The sequence below is a fragment of the Colius striatus genome, chromosome 1, assembly GCF_028858725.1.
Source record: "Colius striatus isolate bColStr4 chromosome 1, bColStr4.1.hap1, whole genome shotgun sequence".
Lineage (NCBI taxonomy): Eukaryota > Metazoa > Chordata > Aves > Coliiformes > Coliidae > Colius > Colius striatus.
The window spans coordinates 153,536,624-153,554,610 of NC_084759.1; the positions used below are offsets into that span (position 1 = coordinate 153,536,624).

The window sequence follows — 17,987 nt, forward strand, 5'->3', positions numbered from 1 at the left end:
TTTGAACACCTATGGTGCTTTTGAGTCTGGATGGGAGAAGGCAGTACCAGACTGCCCATTTTTGTTCTTGCTTACCCATGTGAGGCTGCAGTGATAGCAACATGTAATGGTCTGGAAGTAGTTTGCTCTGTACACTTTTGAAAGTATTTGCTCAGAAGCAGAGAGCACACGATCAGATAGCGTCCCAGATCCTTTGAAGACCTCATGAATCACCCTCATGGGGTGACAGAAGTGTTTGCCTTGCTCTTTCCATTGACATCATTGTGTTTTGACAGAAAGAACAGCCAAGCTTGTATTCTTACTTTAGTCCTTGCTTCCTTCCATTGTTCCCTCTCGAACACGACTTTACCTCAAGGATACCTTGCGTGACTGCAGCCATGATGACCGGAGCTGCCTCAGCAACCTGCAGTTCATCTCCCCGCTGTACTTTGTCAGCTTTGTGCTCACAGCCCAGTTTGTCCTCATCAATGTGGTGGTAGCTGTGCTGATGAAACATCTTGACGATAGCAACAAGGAGGCCCAGGAGGATGCAGAGATGGATGCTGAGATTGAGCTGGAAATTGCACATGGGCTGTGCTCCCGCAAGTCAGGCTCCTCGAAGTCAGGACAGGGAAAAGGAGCAGGAACAGGAGGAGGTAGTGGGAGAACCGATCCTGAAGGACGTCTGTGCATGAGATGTTACTCTCCAGCACAGGTGAGTATACCTTTGAGCTTTCCAACCACACTGCAGCAAGTAGCTGTTGGGGGAAGATGGGCAGCCTAGATGACTGAGAGCTTAGGAGTAGCTGATAGACTCTTCCACCTCAGGGTAAGAGATTTGCTTTCAGTGGTAGGCCTTTGAGTTGGTAGCATTGTTTGGGGACAAGGCTGTGACAGGAGGAGGTCCTGTTCATTGTCATCGTGGTGGAGGAACCTGAGGGCCAGCAAAGGAGAGACGGAGCAAATCAGCTAAAGGTGTGTTAGGAGCAAATTTGAGAGGGGAGCTCAGGGGAAGTGAGAGAGGGAAATGGCAGATGGAGAGCGAGGCACTCCAGCAGAGCTGGAAGGGAGGCTTGAACAGTGCCGTGCTGCACTGACAGGGAGTGAAGAGAAGACTGTCCCTCTTTTTCTTTTTTTTTTCTTTTTGTTTTTGCATTGAACTCTTGTCACCTCTACACACCTTAAAGAGCAAATGCTCCCCCAGTGACCCTGTGCAGGTACCTGCAGAACAAGGTGCTGCTCCAGATGAGTCAGGGTGGAGAACCCAGCCCCGAATTCACATGAAAATTTGAAGCAAAAATCTCGGCATTCTTAAAATGATCTCTCCCATCCTCCCCCCCTTTCTTGTCCCCTAGGAGAACTTATGGCTGGACAGTGTCTCTTTAATTATTAAGGACTCCTTCGACGGGGAGTTAATGATCATCGATAACCTATCGGGCTCCGTCTTCCATCATTACTCCTCGCCGGCCATGTGCGAGAAGTGTAACCATGACAAGCAAGAGGTAACCTGCGTACGAGGATGCGTGAGGGGACTCTCCCCCCAAGACCTGCACACCCATACCCACGTGCCCGCAGGTCATCTGATGTGTGCTCCTTGGCTATAGGTTGTTTAGACAGAGAGCTTGTTGACCTGTGTTTGTCATCTGTCATGAATTGGTGATACTGCCTCTAGTACAGGCCTGCCCTCCTTAGCCATGGGGGGATGTCTGAGGTGATGGAAAGGTGAGATGTGCCAGGACACGGGTCAGAAGAAACTGGCTGAGATGTAGAGAAATGACTATAAGGGCATTCTGGGAGCTGTTGTTGTGTTCAGCTCCGCAAGGAAAGCAGAGGTTCAAGGTCACGTTGTATGGAGGACTGAAAGGATCTCACCCCAGTGACAGCACTTCAGTGGGAGATTTAAGCATGTGTTTTGTCTTAATTTTCAGCTTCTGCTTCCTTATTTCCCATTAAGATAGATGAATTAAGCACATGCTTAACTGCCCTGTCGAATAGAGTCACTGTCTGTGCACAAGGATTGTTTTGTGGTGAAAGCCAGCTAATTGGTTTGAGCAAAAACTAAATAAAAATGGGTCCACCGAGAAGGTTTGAGAGTCTCTTTTCTAATGTAGAACCTGTTAGCTGACAAATGGGTTGTTGCTAACAGCAGGACTGTAAATGGCTTAGGCTTGTGCTTCTAAAGTTAGTAGAAGCTTTGGAAAAGTATTTCCTAAGCAATTAGTCTTTTTAGCTTGTGCAATTTCAGGAGCAAAGTAGTCTGGAGAACTTAGGTGAGTAGTAGAATGAATTTTGTTTCCGAAAGAATTTTCTTCTATGCAAGTGTTATGGTCACAGTCGGGTTTGTAACAGTAGTGTGTGGTTCATCTGACAGTAAATCAGTACGTCACTGGCAATCTTCACCATCTCCTTCCCCATAACTAACTTGCTATGTTGCCATTGCTTATAAGGAAACCAGGAAACTCAAGAAGAGAGCTCTCGTTAGTAGATTACTCTATCCACTTTTGAAAAAAAACCATTATTTTGTTTGGCTTCGGGTGCCTAGTTCTGATGCTCTGATTTTGTTTCAGCCTTTTGGCTCTCAGCTTGTCCCCATAGCTTCTCTTTGAAAACATGAAAATGTGAACATGGCTGTAGTTTGTCAGCATTGCAAGACTTTCCATTTGGATGCTGCATTCATGCAGCCAAATAACTAGTTTTCAGTTAACTGCAACCTCTGTTGCTTTACATTAAGTCCCTATATTCAACAATCGGTGCTTAGCCTTCTCAGAAAATCAGGTGTTCTAGGTCACTCCAAAATTATTGACTCAAAATTAAGTCATTTGCAGCTACTTGGCTGTGTTTCAAGACTTTCCACATAGTCCTTGGTACCATACCTGGGGATGAGAACAACAGTTTCTTACCTTCTCAGGAAGGAAACAAGATAGCAAAGTCTTCAGATGCAACCTACAGCCACAGCAGAGTTCAACAGAAGAATCACAACCAAAGAGTTTATACTTAGACCATATTTTCTAATCGCTGTTATAGAACCATAGATTATTTTTCATAATTGATATTTCAATACATCTGAAATGTGGAAATGAAAAGAAATTATCTGTATCTGCAGGAATAACTTTAGCAGTAAGATGTAGATATTTTATTCCTGATTGTATGAATCAAAACGGCAGCTTAGGATTTTAAGTCACAGTTGATCATGACCTTCTCTTCGTATTTCACAGTACATAAACATCGAGGAAATTCCAACAGGAAATCACTACATGGAATCATGAGGCTCACACATTGGCCAAAAATTTTCACTCTCATTTCCTTTTCCGTGTCATCCATAGAGATGCTAAGCACAGCAGATGGACACAACACTTAAACATGCTTAAAGTTATTAATGTATGCTAAGTTTTTTGTTGTGTTGAGTGGAAGTGCTCAAGTTACGCTGCTTGCATCTTATTTTCAAACCAATTATTTATACAGTTAAGGATTTTTGTGATCACGGCTCTGTTTTTAAACCCGCAACTAGTTATTTTGTTAAGGGACATATGTGCACAGCTCAGTGTCTCTAGCAATAGTAATGGATGCTCTCCTGGTGAACAGCCCTCTCACCCCCCCCACCCCCGCTTCTGCATTTTAAAAATTTGGTTTGTTTTACATCTTCAGTCAGAAGATTTTTAAGTATTCCACAGTTAGTGAAGCTGTAAGAACAAAACATCTTTTTTTTTCATACCGCTAACCTCTCCTCTTGTCATCACTGTCTTTTCAGTCTTGGTCTGGTAGACAGTTAGCTGTGTGTTGGTGGCTGGTAGTGTGTTTAGCTAGTGGTGGGAGTTTGCCAGTGAGCAGCAGTGAGCTGTGTTTGCACACAGGCAGTTTATCTTCTCATTACTTTGTCAATTATGGGTTTTTCGTGTGGATCCCAGGGCAGCCAAGAATTTGTCAGCGAGCGGTTCAGTGAAGAACGGACTATTCTGGATGTTGTCGAAACCCTTTTTTATGGGTGGAGAAAGTAGTCGCTGTTGTTATCACATTTCACGTTCGCGTCTCTACAAGCACAGCCGTAAGGCTGTTCTGGTGTAACAAGCACTTCAGGGGAGTAATGAACGAGAACACGCATTAAGTGGGACTGAATGAAGACTGTGTTTCTTTGCTTCTACAGAAGGAGTTTCTGACTAGTGGCTGTGTAGTGTGCTTGATATAATTTCATTGTGGGCTCTCTGGTGTGTCCATGCTCTGAGCAGCAGCAGTTGGTTTTGTGTTGAGTACCCTCATGGTTGAAAGGCACCATGTTCCTGTGTCAGGATAATATCCCAAATAAGCCTATCATTTGTGCCCTTTATTTAAATCCAGCTCTGGTTTCCTGTCCTGATTATTAAAAGTGCGTTATTCTTTGAATGGAGACCTCTTCCAGTCTCCAGCATTGGCACAAGCCACTAAACTCCCAGCTCGAAGGAGTCATCTCTTCAAACCTTCCACCTCCTCTTATAGCACAAAAGCTCTACCTGCATCTTGCAAACGCAAACACAGGGGAGAACAAGATAAATGGCCAGGAAGCAAGCTGTCCTGACTCTCATGACCCAGAACATAGCTCTCAGAGTCAGGTGCTGGTGGTGGGAACTGATGAGACTCTAGAGATCAATTATGGGAAGCCAAGCACAGGAGGGACAGAGCAGCTGCTTAGGCTACTAGAAAAAGGAGATGCTTTTCAGGAATTGTAGGCAAAAAGATGTCGGGCAGAGTTGAATTGAAAGCTTGGAGTAAAGAGGAGAGAAGGGAGGCACACAGTATGAAATGGGCCAAAAGATGAAGCAAGGTCAGGCATGGGACTGGAGGAGAGGTGAGACTCAAGGATAAGAAACATACAGTGATGATACTTGGTTTCAGAAAGGAAGAGAGCACAGATATGAGTGGATGGGAGAGGTGAATTTAGGAATGGAGAGCAGGATGGTGTTAGCTGAGGTCTTGGGTAGGTTGGAGGTGAGAGGAGATGGAAGACATAGGGAAGCTGGAGGGAAACAGGGTTTCAGTGATGAAGGTAAGAGAATATGAAAAGCATGATACTGGCATGGACTGCAAGAGGCATGACTATTCCTGGAATGAAAGAACCTTCATGTTTAAGCCAGGCTGTCTGTGGCGGCTTCAGAGAGAGGGATCCACTCCTCACCCCTCAGTTGTGCAGACTACCTTGTCACTGACCTGAGGGAGCTCTCTCCTTACCTGGCTTTACTTGCAGGGCTTTGCACCAGCCCTGTCGCTGAGACAGATTCAGGACTCCTTCCTCCAATTCTGGCAGTAGATGAGCATGGATTGGTGGTGTGCTGCTTGCAGATCATACGTTCAACCCTCTTTAAAAAGCGGTTTCTCCTTCCCAGCCCAGGTCTGGGTTAGGCAGTACCTGATACATCCAAGGAATATAACCTAAAATTGATCTCGGGTCTACAGACTCTCACTTATTCACCATAAACAGTGTGACTGCTTGAAATGTGGATGCCAAGCGTGACCTGTAACAGCTCCTTTCCCTTCCTGCAGGTCCAACTGGCTGAAATGGAAGCATTATCCCTCAACTCAGACAAGTCCTCTTCCATCCTTCTAGGAGATGAGTCAGACAACCGCAGCATTTCTCAGCCGAGTCCTAAGGAGATCAAGGTTAGCTCCAAGCAGCCATGGGCATGTTGTACCATGCACTGTATTTCTGCCCCTTCTCATTTGAAGTGCACTGAAATGCTTTTATCCAAGTGTCCCTGATGAGGAATATAAATTCTGATCACTTTTGAAGAGCTTCTCCATAGACACATATCATGGAGAAGGATTTGAGGAGAAAAAAGGGATGTATGTTTGTAAAAGTTCACTACTGTCAGTAACTTCCTCTGAATAAGCCTAAATTTGGGGCATTTGGGATAGAAAACCTGAGCATCTCTTAGCTGCTTGAAGCTGTCTTCAGAATCAGCCCTTCTTGAGGCTTTGACAAATCTGCTCTGCCATCTACCATTAAATTTCACCAGGCTTTGTCTTCACTTTTTTCCAGCAGGATGGCCAGGACAGCTCTGACTCCAATGGGGTAGGTGATCTGGGGGAATGCCTGCTCCCAATATCCAGTGCAGATGGCTCTACAAACCCAGACAGTTACTTCTGTGAAATGGAGAAAACTCCTTTCAACTCAGTCCAGTCTTGGCTAAAGCATGAAGGTACCAAAGGTGAGCACCGCTCTCATCGTTCTCCAGTTCTGCTGAAAGTGTGGGTTGCTTCAGTTCAACTGCCTCTCTCCTGCCTCCCCCCTGCCAGGAATGACGTTAATGTGACATGGGTTTATACTAACCAAGCATTAGCTTTCAGATTGACAGTCTTCAGGAATGGGGTGAGGAGCTGTTCCTTGCTTTGCTGCTGGATCTTATATATCCTCTCTCAGACTTGCCTATGTGGGTTATGGTGAAAGAGCTGATTCCTATTCACAGTAGTGGCCCCCGTGCACTGTCAGAGAAAAGCAGGGACAGACTCCCTGACATGCCAGCTGGATGAACTGTGCTCACTGGGCATGGTAAAACATTGCTGCCTCCTGAGACCAGACAGGCTGAGGCAACACGTAATACATATCTGCCCTTGGTGAAAGTGCTCCAGTTCTACCCTGACGCATGCTCTGGCCTCCTGTGTTCCCCAGGTTTCCCAAACCACTAGTTTATGTATCTCCCTTCACCCCTTTCCTTGCAGGATCTGGGATGAAAGTCCTCTGGCAGTGATACATAGGTGAATCAAGGCTTTACAGCTCAGCATTTCTCTGCGGGAGCAGCAAGAGGAGAGGCAAACTGGGCTGTAGCTTTATGGCTCCGAGCTGTGTTAGATATTCCAGGTCTGCTGCAGGTTTCAGCTCTTGTGTAGAGAGTGGGACCTATGGTGTGAACACCAGACTGAAGCTTCTTGGCCAGAAGTGTGTGTTACTAAATATCCTTTGTACACCAGGGTTGCAGGACTCTTGATGTAATAGCAGCAACGGCAACAAATCAAAGTAGAGAACTCTTCAACTTTACTTCTTTTTTTCCCCGTTTCTGTTCTCCTCCCCATTTCTTTGGGTGCCTTGTCAGTCCCTCCCACCCCCTTTTCTCCAGGTGCATCTTGCCCTCTGTTGCCTGTACCAGCAGAATTTTTCCACCCAGCAATCTCTGCCACCCAGACAGGGCCTGAGAAAGCCTCATGTCCACGCAACCTTCCTAAGATCTCTCTGCAAGGCTCATGGGCATCACTCAGATCTCCGAGTGTGAACTGTTCACTTCTTCATCAGGTGAGGAGCCTCACTTCCCTCTAATAGGAAAGCTTGATCTTCACATCACACCTAAACAGAGGGGGCTGAAAGGAGAGAAGGGCAGAGGAAGGAGAGAGGCAACTGTGGTCATGGGCTGGGTGACCTGGATCTAGCCTGTTGGAGGAGCACAGTGGACTGCAGAATGCAGGACGGTTGTGAAGGAGAGGGGGTTGTATAGCAAAGGAGTGTTGTAGAGCTCTCACATCCTGAGCTCATATGTTCTCTGCTTTTGATCAAAAATAGCCTGACAACTGCAGCTGTCCCCACATAAAGGCAAAATCACATAATATTTTAATTCCACCCCTGGGTGGCCCACACCAAGTGCGCTGCAGACACCTGGATCCACAGTAGCCACAGTGTTAGCCAGGGAGATGGCAGCCACAGAGCCTCCTGGGCTCCTCTTGGCGCTGTGACTCCAGGTCACACACCTTCTTCATTGGAACAGGCTTCTCCCTACCTGCCTCCTCCACAGACCCTCGTGCCATGTTCACACAACGCCTCCCTGAGCTTATTGTTTTCCACTACCCACTTAGCTCTTACATCCCAGAAAGATACTATCTCTTTCTGCAAAGGCAGCTATTTATCACAAATGAAACAGAAGAATAAAAGTTTTAAGGGAAGATGGAGTGTCTCTGAAGAGCAGAGATGAAAGTCTAATAGAGATCCCTTGTATTGTTCTCAGAAGGTACTCCATGAACAATTCCTGTTTGAGGAGTACAGAGACACTCTATTCCAGACGAATAAAAATAAAATCATATGTTATCCAGTTCTGTGTGACAGACACTGTTGGCACAACCACAAATGGGTATAGATTCATCAAGGATAAATTTAGGCTCGAGCTGAGACCGCTGAGTTGTTGCGGTGTCGAAACTTCTGGTATGAGTTTAGATGGGAAGGGAAAGATCTCTGGAGCTGATGTATCACTGGGGTAAAAGTACTGAACTGTTGTAAAGAAGAAATTGGTGAGCTGATTGTGTGATGCAGACTGTATTGAGTAGCTATGGTTCAGGAGACTGTTTCCAGTCCTACATGCATCATTCCCAGTGTGGTGTCCCAATGATGATCTCATTGCTCAGACCAGTTTCCTAGGAACAGCTGAAATGCGGCTTAGGTGAGACCTGATACAAGGAAATTAAGGTTCTTTCACCTTCCTACTGGAAGGGGACCCCACCCTCCTGCCCTAAATAGCATCATTGTCACTAGTGCTGGTCAGAACAACATTTAAGGCTTCTTTTCTCTCCCCAGACATCACTGATTTCTTTAAGGAGATAAGTCTGTGTACAGAGGCTGAGGACTATGAGCAGAAGACCTCTGATTTCTGGCCAGATGGTGGTTTTGATGTGTCCACAGCTTTTGTGGCAGGTTCACGTGGAATCCAAGAGTGAGGATCCATAGGGAACCTTGTCTCTGCTGCTTCCTGGGATCAACAGTGATCAGGGACAGCCCAGGGGCTGCAGAGCTCACAGGCCCACATCCCTTCCCTTTGGTGGAACACTTCAAATGGAAAGGAAATATTCATCCTGAAGCAGAATGAACTCAGAGCTCAAAATATTGAAACCTTTCCTCCTCCTGCAGAAGGGAATCCTCATGGCAAGCTCCATGGCTGGTGTTTTGTTGCATTGCTCAGGTGGCTCATAGCCGCCCTCCCTGGCGGAGGAGAGGGAAATAAGAGTTTTTCCTCTTTTTCTGTACATTTAATTTCACACTCTGAAGTACTCAATAATAATAACAAAGGTGAAGGGTTTTGTCCACTGCTCATCTCTTTCCTGAGAGACGTCTTTTCATACTCCTGTGCAGGCCCATGAGAGCGATACCTCGCTGGACAGCCGGAGCAGCAGCTCAGCAGGCAGCCTGCAGACCACGCTGGAGGACAGCCTCAACCTCAGCGACTCTCCCCAGTGCACCCTGGACCTCCCGGTGGCCCTGTGCCCCATGCCAGCTGCCGGCAGCCAAGGACCCCTGGCAGCCCCTCTGTCCCCAGCCTCCCGCCGCCGAAGCCTGCGCGGCCGGGGGCTCTTCAGCTTGCGAAGCATCTGCCGTCACCAGCGCAGCCACAGCAGCGGTGGGAGCACCAGCCCCGGCTGCACCCACCACGACTCCATGGACCCCTCGGATGAGGAGGGGGCAGGCAGCAGCCTGCGGGGTGGGGGCAACAACAGCGAGCCCTCGGAGACGCTCAGTAGCCTCTCGCTGACCTCCCTCTTCTCGCCCCCGCCTCCAGGGCTGTCGCTGGTGAAGAAGTGCAGCAGCACCAGCAGCCTCCACACCAGCCCCTCGCCTCGCCGCCCCACCACCCACCACGCCAAACCCTTCTACACCGTCGACCCCCGGGGCTTCCTCTCAATGCCCTCCTGGGTGACGGACTTCTGCAAGGACGCCCCTTCTCCCAGGGAAGGAGAGGAGCCAGATGACCCCGGCAGACTGGGGACAGGGGACCGCAGCTCCCCGCTCCCATCCGAGCTGGAGCTGGGAGATGGAGTCAGCAAGAGGAACAGATGAGGGTCCCTGGGGGTACAGGGAGGGAGCGTTTGGCCGCTGGCACGGGGAGCACATTTCACTAGCTTTCTCCCCAGCAGCAATTCCAAAGGATTTGCAAGAAAAAAAGAGAACCAGGCAAACAAAAATTTATAAATATATATATATATATACATAAATATATATATATAGAATAAATATTCTGGTACCGTACCTCAGAGGCGTGGGAGAGTGCAAGCAATACGGGAATGGTCCTGCCCAAGGGCAAGACCTGGACCATCACCGCAGAGACTATAGGGACAAGAAAAGGCCATGGGGCTGGGAGGGACTGGACCCTCCAGCCAGGTGGCTGCCACGTGGCAGCTGTTTAGTTATATACATATAGATATAGAGAGAGATTGATTTATTTATTTTTTTTACCGAGAGATTATGAATTTCAGGAAGCACTAAAGAGGAACGAGCAAACGGGTGCTGAAGGAGATGCTACACCAAACAAAGAGGGTGGGGGCGAAGGGAAGCAAAGTGAGCAGCAAGAAAAGACTGTTTGGGGTTTGCCTTGCCTGTTTCTAGGAACTTCCTTATTGTCCATGCTTCCATTTTCAAACATTAAAAGTAGTGGGCCAGATCTTCAGGTGAAGAGTAAATTGGCAAAATGCAGTCGCGCACTTCTGTTGGTGTAAAGCAGCAGAGCTCTGGCTTGAGGTGGATTCACGGTGATTTACAGCAGGTGAAAATCTGGCCCCTGGGAGATTGGGGGATTGCAGGGAAAAGCAAACAACTGTAGAGCACAGGAATCGTTTTGAGGTGAAAAGCCTTGCTTTGAAGGGTATGTGTGAACGCAGCGGGCATGCTCGTGGGAGGAGGGGATAGAGGCTACATGGCGTTTTTGTTGTTGTTGTTTTTTGTTGGTTTTGTCTTTTGCATTTTCCAAAGAAAGAAAACTGCTATGGGAAAAAAACAAACAAACAAAAACCCCAAGATATGTGGAGAAATTTAGAGCCCAAGAGGCAAAGTGGAAGGGGGGGTGGGGCTGAAAGGGGAGAGGATATTGAACTTTTCCCCTTTTCATTTGCAGTAATTGTGATGTTTTATTTTAGAAGCCCAAAGGTACAAAAATTATCTCTAGAGAAACCTATCTGTTATTTTTGTATCTATAGCTATATATATATATATATATAAAGAAAACGAAAACTAGAATTAAAAAAAAAGACAAATAAAAGCAAAGAGGGCTTCAACAACACGAAATGTAGTCAAGTCCCCTGGCCGAGGGCTAACCCTCTTCCAAGTCCCGGCGGGAAGACCCTACAAGAGCATCTTCAGCACAGTGGCAGCTCTGCCTCCTCTCCAGCATCACCTTCCTTTTCTACTGTTTTCCCCATTTGCAGCAGTGCAGCTGGGACCAGAGTCCTTTGCTCAGTGACACCCACGGACACGGAGAGCAGGGAATATTGACATGCGGGGTGTGTTGTGTGTGTGTGTGTGTGTGCGCTCACGCAAATGTAAGGATGTTCATGTGTGTTGTGTCGAGAGGCTAACTGGCTCACTATCTGGAGAGATGAGAGAGAAGCAGACTTGCAGCTTTCCTTGACTCTGCTTTGCAGGGGAGTGTGAGTGGGCAGGGCTGCGATGTGGAGGGTGAGGGAAGACCAACTCCGTGACCTGCCTCAGGATCCAGGATTCAATCTGTCACACATGATCCTCTCTCATGGCATGGTTGCAGCGAGGCCTTTGAAAGCCTCTCCTTCCTGGCCAGGGCCAACCTGGATCTCCTGCAGCAACATCAAGGTTTCATACCCTTCCCAGGTTTGCAAATGGGTAAGAAAGCCAGCCACCTGGGTGGCACAAAGAATTTGGGATGTCACCTACCACCCTAGGGAGACTCTGCTATGGTCTGTCAGAGAAGACAGGATGAGACAGGCAGCAGGGAGAGGATAGCAGCCTAATGGAGACCTATTGGGGAGGTTTGGATGCTGGTGCGCTGCTCAGAGGATAGCAGTAGGGTTCCCTCGGGGATTCCTGTCTCATTTTTTTCCATCAGATCAAGAGGGCCCCTGCAACCCTCCCAGATCTCTCCTAGCTGGCATATGAAGCATTGTGAAGTGGGCAGCACAAAGCAAATGTCCTGGTTTTATTGTGACCTGTCTGATCGTACAAACCGGGGCTGTAAACAGCGAGCGCATCAAATGGGACCAACAGCCAGGAAAAGGATAATCACTGTGTGGACTTGACTTATTTGCTGAAAAGAGTGTTTCCCTGTGTTGCAAGCCTGAATGCTGACTGCAGGGAGGTCAGGCCTGTGGGGAGAGGACAGGACAGCCCAGGTCCTTGTCCTTGAAAAAAAGGATGCTGATCTGATCTTATTAAAGCAATAATAAGGGTCTTTAAATGCTTTTTTTTTTGCACTGGTGGTTCTTTGGGTGAGTTGCTACTGCCTGTTCTCCCGTGGGCAGAAAGAAGAGACAAGACACATGGTTTCATGCCCTCAGGGGAAGGGCAGTCAGTCTCCAAACAGCTGAATAATGAACTTGGGCTGCACGAGGCTTAGACTCAAATCCACAGCTGCTTCGAAGCCAGAGGCAGAGCTTACCAAAAAAACCCTCAGTCAGTTAGAAACCATCCAAACCCCAGATGACTCAGTGCACAGAGGATTTCCTGGAAGATTGCTGTAAGGGGACTTGGAGGTAGGACTCTGAGCTGTGCTAGCAGTTATGTGGGCTGTTTCAGGTGAGGAACGGGAGAAAGCTCAGAGATCGGTGCAGTGGCAGAAGCTACCCTGATATTTAGTCATGATAGAAGTATGGACTGCACTTGCGATAACTGGGAGGGGAGAAGGGTCTAAAGATGATGGGAAAGATGGTAGTAGTGACCTCGTGGGTAACTTACAGCCCCTAGGATGGATCCTCTCTCAGGTTGTTCTTGCTTGGCCCTGGAAGTGACTTGCAGGAAAGCATTGCTTTGTTTCTCTCGTGGTTTGAGATTCATGGCAGTCCTTTTGCTCTGCCTAATGCCTCCCCTTTGTTTGCCAGCAGGGTCATGCCACCACTGCTGCCTCCCCGTAAAAGGGCTTTCACCTTCCGCCACATGACTCGAGCAAAAGGCTTCTGGCTTAGGGAGGAGGTTGCCATGGCAACAGAAGACTAGGTTATCTTTAGAGAATATTTTGTCTCTCTCTCTTAATTATTTACTAACTGTTTGAAGAAAGAGGAGGAAACATCCATCCTTCCTGAAGAGGAAGCAGAATACTAAAACCCAGCCTTGTGCTTTTGCTGGGGATTTCTGTGGCGGGGCAGGTTGTGCTGTTTCTCCTGGCAAGAGCTGCTTTTCCCAACTATGCCTGTCTGTTGGCACCAGGAAAAACCTCTGTCATCACCCACCCACCTCCCAGACAACACCTGAGGGTAGCCCAGGATGTGCCCAGGCGTCTTTTCAGCCTCCCCGCTTCCCACAGGGGACTATATCACAGGCAGCTCCTGCCAGGAGACACTTTGCTGTTGTCAGCCCAAGATCACTGTTTTGTCCTACTGCCACGTTACCCTCATGTCCAACTCTCCCCCGCGTCTACCACCGAAAGCAGTCCCTCTCCCTGCTCGATGCTGAGCTCCTCCGTGTGCTCTCACATGACTACAGTGTCCTGCTCTGGCTGCCACTCCACCAGGCAAGGTGTATTTAGCTCTTTTCATCTTGGCTTGCAAGCTGCTTCCTTCACCTCATTTCAACATGTTTCTGAGCCTTTTTTTGTAAGCCCTCCCTACACATTTTACCCTCTCACCATGGCTCCTGAGCCCGTCAGTGTGGTTTACTGCATCTGCAGAGCAGACCCCATCTCTAGTGCTTCCCACTTTCTCTTGCAAATGCAATCCTCAACCACCCCAACCAACCCATGGAAAATGCACCCATATTTTGAATCTCTTCTGCACCCAGAGACCCCGTCTCAGCAATGCCAAATGAAGGAAGCATACGGATAGAAGTGCTGCTTCTCATGGCTGCTCACTGCACAAAAGAGATTGGGGTAAGGGAGCATGTCCAGAGATGAGCAACAAAGCTGATGAAGAATCTGGAGCATGTGTCTCATGAGGAGCAGCTGAGGGAACTGGGGTTAATTAATCTGGAGGAAAAAAGGCTGAGGAGAACTTGATCGCTCTCTGCAACTACCTGAAAGGAGGTTGTATTGAAGTGGGGGTTGGTGTCTTCTCCCAAGTAACGAGTGATATGACAAGAGGAAATGGCCTGGAGTTGCACCATGAGAGGTTAAATTGGAAGTTAGGAAGAACTTCTTCACTGAGGGGGTTGTCAGACACTGGCACAGGCTGTCCAGGGAGGTGGTGGTCTCCATCCCCAGAGGTATTTAAAAGCTGTGCAGCTGAGGTGCTGAGGTACATGGTTTACTGGTGGGCTTGGCAGTGTGAAGTTAGTAGTTGGAGTCGATTATCTTAAAGGTCCTTTCCAACCAAACAATTCTACATTTGTCTTCCTTCCTACAACCAAAAGTTTCCTTATGAAATTGAATATATGTGAAGCAATTGCCAGTGTGACCACTGTTTTCTTTTATGGGAAGTTGATGTGTGATGTATTTGGGATTTTTTAGGGGGCTGGTTGAGCATTTTTCTGAGGCCAGGTCCCAAAGGACTGAACACCACCAGCTTTCTGTGAAATTATTATAAGTTGAAATTTCTGTGAAATTATTATAAGTTCCCCCCCTCCTTGGGGAGAGGGGGGAAATCAAAAGTGTCATTGAGCAGGAAAATAATTTTTGAGACAAAAGAAATGTGAAGCAGAAAACTTAGATGTCTTCAGGGGTTGTTTTGTTTTGGTTTTGCTGAGAACAAAATGATTCCCATTGAAATGGCCGTCGTGTCCGAAATGCTCCAACTGGGTATCATAGAGGTGTTGTCCTGCATGGCCCTTGCTGACCATCTCCCTGAGACACCAGGCCCCTTGTCCACCCCATGGGGCACTGAAGATGTCCTCCAGCAGTGATGCACCCTGCGCACTCACTGTGCAATGAAAGCAAAAGGTGTTGTAGCAGCCATCTCAGGAGCAGAAGTCTGATCTTAGCCAACATAACAAAAACTTTAACATTTGTATGTGAGATGTAGAGGTAAGTGGCTTTGGTTTGCCTGTTCTCAACACAAGAACTTTACAGAGAAGAGAAAAATTAAACCCTGCTGATTTCCTGACTAGCTGCAATACAAACCACACAGTGTATCTCGTAGGGAAGCACTTGGTACTTTGCAAAGTCAGTCCTCAGGATGTATGCTACCCAGTTCAATTTATCTGCTTGTGATCTGGCCTTCCAAATATTCCCTTCTCTGGTTTTCATGAATACTTTATTTTATGAGATATATCTTCTCTTTTTTTTTCCATGCTATTTTTGTTCCTTGCTAGGGGCTGGCTTCCAACAGAAGTTCAGTATCTCTCTATCTTTGAATTATCGTTCATTTCTTCCATCTCATTTAGACATAGAATCATAGAATGGTAGGGAACGGACCTCTGGAGATCATCCAGCACAACCACTTGCTAAAGCAGGTTCACCTTGATCAGGTCACACAGGAACATGTCCCAGGCAGGTCTGGAAATCTCCAGAGCAGGAGCCTCCACACCCTCCCTGGGCAGCCTGTGCCAGGGCTCCCTCACCTCAACAGCAAATGAGTTTTCCCTTGTGTTTAAGTGGAACTTTTTGTATTCCAGCTTGTACCTATTAGTCCCTGTCATGTCAGTGGATGCTACAGAAAAAAGTGTTGCCCCATCCACCCTTTAGACATATATAAATATTGATGAGGTCCTCCCTCAGTTTTCTCCAGGCTAAACAACCCCAGGTTCCTCAGCCTTTCCTCATAAGAAAGATGCTCCTGTCCCCTGATCATCTTGATGGCCCTGTGCTGGACTCTCTCCAGCAGTTCCCTGTCCCAGAACTGTTCTGGGCAGAACTGAACACAGAACTCAAGATGAGGCCTCACCAGGGCGCAGTAGAGGGAGAGAAGACCCTCCCTCAACCTCTGCCCACTTTCTTCTTAATACATCCCAGAATGCCATTGGCCATATGTGTTTCTTCTCTAGCACTTTTTCCTTCCTCTGATTATTCCTGAGTCCCCTGTTTATTTCTACTAAGATCTTGTCACATTTTGAGCGGGAGCTGACAATGTGATATTCAATATTTACGCCTCCCGGCCACTTCCAGAGCAGATGTGCTCAATTTACAAGTAAAGAGCTCTCACTCTCACTAAACCAGCATCCCAGCCTCTGGCTTGCAACATCCCTCTGCAGACACAGTAAAAAAGGGCTCTGCCTTTTCCTTTATGCTGGTGATGGGGTTGTACAGATGGACCTTATGGCCTGGTACATCCTCAGCCAACACTATGCATCTCAGCAGAGCTGCTGAGCATCGTTCACGCTCGTGACATTTCGTAGGAGCAAGAGGACTCAGCACCTCACGAAGTTGCTCCCATTAGCAGTTGGACTGTTGCCATGTAAGCCACAGCAGGCTCCAGCTCACGCTCCCTCTTCACTGCACAGTGCTGTGGGCACAGAGGAATACAAATCTTTTTTTTCCTTAGCAGTTTTGTCTGTAGTTACTGAAGTCAGTAGATATGTCTCTCTTTGTCTCATGGTCCGCCAAGCAGAATGACAGAGTGGGAGAGGCACTGTTTTTCCAAGGACATTTTCCTCGGAAAGACTAGAGCACCTTAGCCCTTCTGGCTAACATTGGTTAGTTATCTGTATTATTCCTCAAAACTTTGAAAGATGCTGTGTCTTGCAGGTAGTTTTGTTTTGTTTCTGGTTGCTGGGGCAAAGTCGGTGCACACAGTGCACGATGCAAAACAACGGCAGCTCTTCCCCTCTCTTTCCTCCAGCTTATTCAACCCGGACGAAATTTTGGCACCATTAAGTTGCCTGCTTATGTTGACCATGATGAACTGGGATTTGTTGCCTGTCATTGGCCTGCTTGCTGCCAAAACTTCCTCCTCTTATCTTTCTTATGACTGCTGCTAAGGGAATAGCACTATTTCTTCACAGAGCCAGGTAGAAAGGGGACTGACAATCAGCCAGCACAATCAGGCAGGGCAGCCGCCCCTCCTTCAGTCAGAAACATCCATATAGGCTAAGGTGCTGCTTCAAAACAAACCATCAGCGATACCACATCTGTGTGGGATGGAAATACAGAGAGAAAATATTTTGCAGGGAAACATCTTTAATACAAGCTTTTGCTCTTAAATTGCTAAGTGCCTTCTTAGGAGAGAGCTACCCGCCCACACACAAGGAGGAGAAGCATCAACCCAAGGTATGTGGTCCGTGCACAGAAAGGTATTTTTTTACCCTGCAAGTCCTTGATATAAACCTTGTTTAAAGCTAACACAGCTATGGATATGAAGTACCTGGTGGGCTTCCCTCTGAAACTAGCACTGTCACCTTTAGCTACATCTAATAATCACTGGGATGATGAAAATGAAAGTGGATGACCCCATTTCTCCTTTCAATTAAAGCTCCACACTGCTAATGTGTGTTCCCATTTATGCACTCCTTCTCCCACCACCTTATCTGAACCATGTGAAGGGTCTGTTTCAAGATATGATCTACACACAGAACTACTGCACACATTCTAGATAATTACAGATATTTATAAGAAAGAGTCAAGTGCAACGTAAATGGAGTGGCATGGAAAAAAGATGTGCTTTTGTGTGTCTATTCCCTCTGCAAACATATAACCACCCACCCCATACACTTGTATTTCTTGCCACAGCGCAGTCTTTAAAAATGACCTTCCATTGAACGTAGAGTTAATAACACGTGGGAGACTCTTAATCATCCCTGGCCACTGATGAGTTTCTGCTGTTATAGTAAGTCCAGGCAAAGGAAATAAATCAGAAAGGGGGAAAAAAAATGAAAAAACCCCATCCAACAACAGAAAACATGACATTGAATAAAAAAACCCAGAGAGGCTATCCTGAAAATCTCTTGATGTCTGCTTGATATTTATTCTCAGGCTTCCATAGCCAGTGCTGCTTTGTGCGTATGTGCCTGTATGTAGGCGCAGGTAGGTACCTGTTTCAGGGTGGCTGTGGTTTATAACCACATCTCCCACTGTCCTTTCTTTGTTTAAAGCAATAAACAGCCTAAACTGCTGACACGGGCCACTTCTCACTGGTAGTCCCCACAGCACTGATACCGGCAGTGCCCAGGCAACACTCTGTCACTGTCTGCAATGAGTTACAGAGGTCTCTGCTTGCCCCAGGACCTGGAGAAAGGGGCAACCCCAAAA

The 17,987-nt window shown here is 47.2% G+C and overlaps 1 protein-coding gene across 1 annotated transcript in view; it reads left to right on the top strand.

Annotated features, from left to right (window-relative positions):
- The window catches only part of CACNA1I (calcium voltage-gated channel subunit alpha1 I), a 156,796-nt gene extending 147,042 nt beyond the window's left edge, over positions 1-9,754 (top strand). The window contains exons 31-36 of the mRNA XM_061988955.1: positions 356-694; positions 1,335-1,481; positions 5,491-5,607; positions 5,987-6,155; positions 7,038-7,234; positions 9,053-9,754. Coding sequence (XP_061844939.1) covers positions 356-694; positions 1,335-1,481; positions 5,491-5,607; positions 5,987-6,155; positions 7,038-7,234; positions 9,053-9,754 — 1,671 coding nt within the window. The remainder of the gene's footprint in view (positions 1-355; positions 695-1,334; positions 1,482-5,490; positions 5,608-5,986; positions 6,156-7,037; positions 7,235-9,052) is intronic.
- The last annotated feature ends 8,233 nt before the right edge of the window (positions 9,755-17,987 follow it).